The 7,565-nt window shown below is 33.5% G+C and overlaps 1 protein-coding gene across 1 annotated transcript in view; it reads left to right on the forward strand.

Moving 5' to 3' along the window:
• Positions 1-7,565, forward strand: part of Ca-alpha1T (Ca[2+]-channel protein alpha[[1]] subunit T) — an 81,072-nt gene that overhangs the window by 44,938 nt on the left and 28,569 nt on the right. Inside the window, exon 3 of the mRNA XM_013314013.1 lies at positions 1,494-1,895. Coding sequence (XP_013169467.1) covers positions 1,654-1,895 — 242 coding nt within the window. The 5' untranslated portion in view covers positions 1,494-1,653. The remainder of the gene's footprint in view (positions 1-1,493; positions 1,896-7,565) is intronic.

A 7,565-nucleotide genomic window follows, 5' to 3' on the forward strand; every position in this document is an offset into this window, starting at 1 on the left:
AAACTTTGTAGGCACGGTCTGTCTCGTTAATTAAACTGAAACGCTGATAAATTACAAAATGAAACAACTACTGAATGTCGAAATGTTGACCTCTGACCTATGGATACTGTTGCCGCACCGATGTATATTCTCATTTATTTTTTGCAAAGAGGCATAGGTATCAGATGTGTTGTATTAATTTAATTCAGAAAATCCATATTTACTTTAATAATTACTATCCATATTATAAGTCGAATTGGAGATTACAATGCGCATAGTTTGTGTTAACTTATAGATAGGTTTAAAGATATATAGATCCGATATCTGTATCTAAGTTAATTAAACTAAAAGACTAGTCATCTTTTTTGTAGAAATATGTATAACTGTATAAATAAGAATTTGAACCTCAGTAAACACGATATAGTTCATAAAACACGCAAATATAAACACCAAGGCGGCGTGTCGTGTTATTACCGAATTTATTTGGCGAGAGATTGCAAATCCTCGTATTTGTTTTACGTTCGTGTTTATATAAATGGAGAAAAATATGACTGATATTTTGCTATTACATTTTGATTCGATATTTTATAGTCAAATTGCTAAGTTGTCCGTTGCTTACATTATTATATTTACATTTCTTATTATTGAATGTATATGTACATACACTTATAATATAATAGTAGGTTGTTGGTAGGTAATAACTAGATTAATTGAATTTTAGTTTATGTTAAAATATTCTGGGCGAAGTACACAACAATAAACGGCGTTCTTAAAAAAATAAATGATAAAAAAGTGAAATCTTATTGATGTTTGGTGTTCTAGAAAAAATAAATTTCTTTCGCACATCATAATTGTTTAGGTAAACCCAGATTTTTAACTGCACTGAAGCAAAAACTGTTCTGAATTTGTAATTTAGGAAGGAGGTTAAGCGCCTTTCAGTTTTCTACGATATTTCAATAAAGTACAACAAACAAACCATTTCCTTTCCATCTCATAAACTTCTTTGTTTCATTCTGTAGATTAAAATTTTTAATATCTGTAAATTTTGTTGCGATTCGATTATTTCATTATTACAAATAACCTCATACCGAGTTGTACGTAAATCACTAAAATAAAAGAAGATATTTACGAATAATGAATGGAAAGTTTGTTCTCTTTTATCAATATTTCGAGCGATGGACGATGGAGCCGTCGTCCGGGCGTCAGTTGTTTTAATTACTGGTTGTAAAAACTGTATTTAAAGCACTAAATCGCTCGGCTTCCTTCAAGTAAATGAGCGCCGCATTCTTCGTTGCAGGCTCCGCTACAAAGCGTTCTTTTCATCTCGCCAAAAGTGCTTTAAGTTTTATTTTCCTTTAGGGTTTTGTCTCAGGGCTAACATCTGCAACTTTGGTATTTAGGCCAAGATATAATTGTCTGTATTCAAGTACCATGTACACGACACATATATTAACGTTATCATCATCTCTTAATAATGCAATCGAATACTAAACTAGATGATTATTTTGTTTCAGATTCACCAACATTCCAACATGGAGCAGACATTCGACATCTTGAAGAAGCGCTCCAAACATCCCGTTCTACTCCAATCGGATTCTTACGTGTATAGTTGAAAATCGGAAATGATTAATCGTAGAATAGACGTTACGTTTCAAAGTGATATTATGAGCTTATATGTTAAGTGAGAGAGAAAGGGAGATGCCTTACTACGGGTATAGGGAAGAAGGGCCAGGTTCGGAATCAAGTGGGGGTTGTTCTGATTCAGAGGGGGGGAATTCTGACTCAGAGGGTGGATTAAGTACGGAGAGCTCGTCAGGCCAAGGGTTACCATTCCCCGGGTTCACGCCTGTCGCTCTGCGGTACTTGACACAGGAGACGAGGCCAAGAAGTTGGTGCCTGAAGCTCATCACCAATCCATATCCTTTTTAATAGTTCGTCTTAGTTCCGTAGTTGGTTTCTGAGATGAAAATCTGTATCTATATATATATGTATGTATATATCATCCTTTGCCAAAACAGTGATAATAATATGTGTTAAATGGATATTACGGTCTCAGAAACCCACGGTTAGAGAGCTACTTAAACGATTAGTACTTCATACAGTATAAATAACATTTTTTCCAGACTCTCTACATGCTTACGGAAATTCAAAAATGAGTGTAGTTAAAATATGAATTATTGACCTTGACCTTTGACAGGTAGCGAGTAATTGTTTATATATGTCAAGAGACCTCAGTTGACATATTCGAATACATTATTAAATCTTTTTTTTGTACTCCAGTATCTGTATTCAGAGTTAACAATGGCTTTAATTACACAAGCTTTTATAATATTCTGTTACAAGTCAGGTAATAATTGTAGCGTCTAAAGTAAATGTCAAAAGTCTTCTTCTAGCTCTACAGCCCTTTGTGGGCCTTGGCTTGGTCCATCAACTTTTTCCACCTCGGTCTATCTCTGCCCACGGATTTCCAATTTCCTATGGCAAAAAATGTGAAAAGTATCTTCATTTGTTTTTTTAGTATTTATCAATAATTCAATAGGAACAAATAGATTTTATTATTATAAGTAATTCTATATATTAAATACATCTTTCGAAAACGTCCTTCATTATTCAAAAATACAGAGTGTTATAAAAATAAATCTTTAAATATTCTAATCGAGAATTATTAAACTTCGAGATTAATTAAACTTCTTCTATGTATCCAGGGTCGTATTAATATTAAATTTATTAGAAAAAAAATGAAACCTACCAAAAAGTAACGGTAATAATAGCGTAACTACGCTTTCGTTCGACTCGTACTCGTATATTCATCAAATCGACGCCTGGTTACCGTCAAATCTGTTGTTTGTTTGTAATAAAATAGTATAAAGAGCTGAAACATAACTAACCGCATTTAATTCAAGGACTGATTAGTTAATTAAAATTAGGTTACCTTTTATAGTGAAGTGTCTAGTTTGCTGTCATCTTCTATCAAACGCTACTGCAGTTTTAATGGCTTAACCCAGCAAGAGATGTAATACCAAAGTCAAAGTATTGTTAAAATTCTAAATAATAAAATTACATTAAACAAAGTGTTTTAGAAAAAGCATAAACACTTTCTGTATTATTCTAAAAAATAAAGTTAGACACTGTTTAGTTAAACACGTTTTTTAACCTTTAACCGACGCTCTGGAGGTCAAGGTGATTGTAAAAATGAGACCCACCTGCAAGCAAAACCTTTCGATCAAAAAAAATTATCAAAATCGGAGCGCCAGGGGCGGAGTTACACGGTAACACAAAAAAAAAGAACATGCAGACGAATTAATTTTCTCCTCCTTTTTGAAGTCGGCTAAAAAAGTATAATATGTTTTACCCTTAAATATAATATGTATCACCTTGGTATTTACCATTTGTCACGCTCATATTTGGAAAGCCTACGCATAATCATAGTTCCTGCTAATGTCTAATATCAGAGCATTAAAAGGGTTGACATATGTTTGCTTAAGCTAAAATGTAAATGAAACACTGCTCAAGTGTTTTATGGTAAGGCTATTTCTACATTTTTAGGACACGAATGTTCACTGGCGACGTCAAGACATCATACTAAATTTTAGTAAAATATGGTCAGTGCTAGAGCTTCGGTGGCTCAGGGGTTAAGCACTTGACTTGCAATCTGTAGGTCCTGAGTTCGAATCCCGCCATGTATCAATGTGTTTTGAGATTTTCGTTTTACATATGTACATTTATCCGACGTTCTTACGGTGAAGGAAAACATCGTGATGCAACCTGCACATATCTGAGAAGAAATTCAAAGATATGCGTGAAGTTAACCACCCCCCCTTGGCCAGTGTGGTTGACAATGGTCTAATCACCCTTAACTCAGGGTAGGCTCCGAGCCCCTCAGTGGGGACGAATAGTGAGCTGATGATGATGATGTTCAGTGTTAGTAGAACTTTAATTCGACTATTTTAAGTGGAATGATGTGGTTCAGTTAAAGTGTTGTAAATTAAAGTCTGATACTAACAAAGATAATTCTTCTATTAGTCGTAGTTGAATGTTGAAGATGATTGTTTAAACCACCAATAAGATTAAATCTAATTATAGTCGACCCCCAAAACCGAACATTACGCGAACATCGTAAAATTATCTGACTTCCGCAGTTCTCGGTACCGCATGCGGTTTTATTAGTATTGCAATTAATCTATTTATATACGTATAAAAATTATATTTCATCAAAATATTTGTTAATTCAAGACGCAATTTTTTTATAACCACAAACAGTGGCAGTAAGATTTTTCACTAAACATTCTTATTGATATTAATAATTATTTAATAACAGGATGATTTATAAAACAAAAATTAAATTTAGAATAACAACCTTAACTGCATTTTTTCAATGAGTAAGGTCATGGTCATTTGTTATAGTAAATACGGAGTTTAACCGTAGGTTAACCGCAGTTTAAATAAAGGTTATTAGCGGTCCATTTCTAGAGCGTATCGCGTCTACTTGGTTGAGCGTGTAACCATCCCTTCAGGCAATTTTCCAGCGATATAGCGTAAAAAGAGCTATTCCACAGTTTGAGAGCTTCTATTTATGGAGATGATCTTGTATAGGTCGTAGTGTAACCTTCTGTTTATATTTTAAAAATATACGTTACATTTTTTTTACATTTTTATGCTATGTTTTTTTATATACAGAGTGTCTAGTTTTTAAAGGACAGCAACAGATAAAAAAATGCACATTTCATATTTCATTAAATATCTTATATTTTTTTACAATTACGCATTTCTTGACGGTTTCCTAGAACTATCTCTTTTAATAGAGCTTGCTTGTTAGAAAATTTATCAAACTTTTACTTGGAAACGATCACCGATTCGCAAATGTTAAGGCAGGCGGCCTCTTGATAGTAATTTCTATATTTAGAACATTTGTCTTAGTATGTATCCAGGCACAGTATTGTAAACTTATTTTATAGTAAGAAGTGAACGGCTTGATCAACATTTCGATATGATTTTGCATTAACTTTGCGGTAATTTGAGTTTCTTTGGCCAGGAATGTACAGGCGTTCTTTTTCCAGATTAAAATTTTGTACCTACAGATGAAACATATTGATTCAATTTATAAAGACACTAGCTGGCGAAATTAAAAAAAAAACTTATTTAGTAGCCATGTGTTCTTCAAGACTGTGTTCTACATCTATGCCAAATTTCATCGAGATCTGTCGAACTGTTCTGCATTTACCTTTTAACAAACATCCAGCCCTACACCCAAACATTTGCATTTATAATATTAGTAAGATGTACTAATATTTTGCATATCAAAGAATATTCTTTTACGACACTATTTCACTACAAAGCGTGTACTTTGACAGCTCTTAAATATTCATGCTATTCATGAACAATGACAACGAAGCTAACATTTATTTTCAGTTCCGTAGTCAGCGTAGTTATTATAGTACACGTTGAAGAACTGATTTACATTCTTTTTTATTTTTACACGTCTGTTTTTGGTCTATAAAATTGTCCATAATAAATAAACAAAGATACCATTGGCTCATTTCCAACGTAAAACTCTCAACAATGTTGAACTCACAGATACACCGCATCGATGATGTAACTAACAATACCTTTGAAACTTTCCATACGAGGTACGAAACTTTTGTCGTGAACTGTACACTACGAGTTATTTTAATCTAATATTATAAATGAGAATGTTTAGATGTATGTATGGATGGATAAATGGATAGATGTTTGTTAGGAGGTATCTCCAAAACGACTGCATTGATTTTGATGCAATTTGGCACAGATGTAGAACATGGGCTGGAATAACACATAGGGTACTAATATACATTATTTCATTTCCGCGCGGACGAAGTCGCGTGCAACAGCTAACTGTCTATTCTCCATACATATTAAAAAATACGGATCATCCTTTGTGACCGCCAAGATTCTTAATGTGTAATGATAATTAAATTATGAAATGAACACAAAACAATTTTAGTAAATTAGTGTGTTCTTATTTTATTTCCAAATCTTATCGAATTATGGACCACAAAACTAATGGAAATTAACAGGATGTCCTCAAATAATTAGCAATTAAATAAAAAGTGCAGATAACCATTATAAAGATGCTCCATTTAATCTTTTATAATACTCTGAAATCTAAATCGTTTGCAATATTACGATGAAATCTATATCAACTGCTAACGAGCAGCTTCGGGGACTGTCGGTAATTTGCTAACGTCTAACATTTCTGAACATCGTCTCTTCGTGATCGTTATCTAGAGTGAATTGATCTTCAGACAATTCTACTATTAATTCATATTTAAATATCTTACTATTTCCTCTAATAGTCGTAGCCTCTTAATGTTTATTTAGTACTGAAACTTACGGAACTACGTACTTTGTATTTGGCTTTTCATTATTTTATCTTACTCATATTAGAAATGCGAATGTCTGGATGGACGAATGGATCGATGAATGTTTGTTTGAAGATACCTCCAGAATGTATGAACTTATCTCGATGAAATTTGGCATACATACTAAATTATAGTCTGGAAGAACACGTAGGCTACTAATTCCGCGCGGGCGGAGTCGCGGGCGACAGTTAGTAGTACAGTCAGCGTCATATAGATCGTCACAGACAAGATATGCAAATATATAGGTACACCGAAAGTAATCAATTATATCGGTACAACAAAAGTCCTCAAAATAATAGATACCTTCACCCTGCTCAAATACATCGGTACATACACAGCGTCAAATATATGAGTACATGCAAGATGCTCATAAATATCGTAGCAGCCACAGCGTCATAAGTAACGAAGCAGTCAAGGTGCGCAAAAATATCGGTACATTTGACAAAATTGAACTCTATCTCTATATACTTGTGATACAATTTGGAATAAACTACTTCTGTTACATTCATTTGACACTTTGCATCAAACCATTTTTCAAAATTTACTAAAAGTGTTCGACGCGGATGACCGATATTAGGTAGATAAAACCAACATCAAATTTTAGTTTGTCATCATATATGCTAGTTTGGTCTCGTGGCCTTACCGTTCGCGGCGTCGGCGGTTCAAATCCCAAGCCACTATTTTTTTTAATAACTTTTTAATTTTAATATCGAAGCACATGTAATTAAACTCTATCGGCGTAGTTATTAGGTACTTTTTGATATTGCCTTGGACTAATGAGTTTGACCGTTAAAGTACTTTTCTATTTCAAACAAAAATGAAGGAGATAAAGCGATGCTATTGGCATATAATTTGTTTATTACTCATGTTTGTTAAACTTGTACCGGTAAAAATAACACTTTTACTTTTACCTTTTACTGATACTGATTATATTTAAGAAACAAAGAAAAAAAAACTGAATGTTAATATCCAAACTACATCAAATTTTTGGCCGATTGCAATAAACATTCCAGTGTGCGTGGGCGCGCACACATATGTAGATAACACTTGTACGTATAGTTTCCGCGCGTACCATTCTTAAAACCCGCAAAGACAATTCACGCTCCGCCCACTCACTTCACCCGCGATGGTCTGACCTAATTGTTGTTAACTTTATTTAAATTTCTTTCTACCCCACAGCGAAAATTA

Source organism: Papilio xuthus, unplaced genomic scaffold (genome assembly GCF_000836235.2).
Source record: "Papilio xuthus unplaced genomic scaffold, Pxut_1.1 DF827542.1, whole genome shotgun sequence".
In the NCBI taxonomy this organism is placed as follows: domain Eukaryota; kingdom Metazoa; phylum Arthropoda; class Insecta; order Lepidoptera; family Papilionidae; genus Papilio; species Papilio xuthus.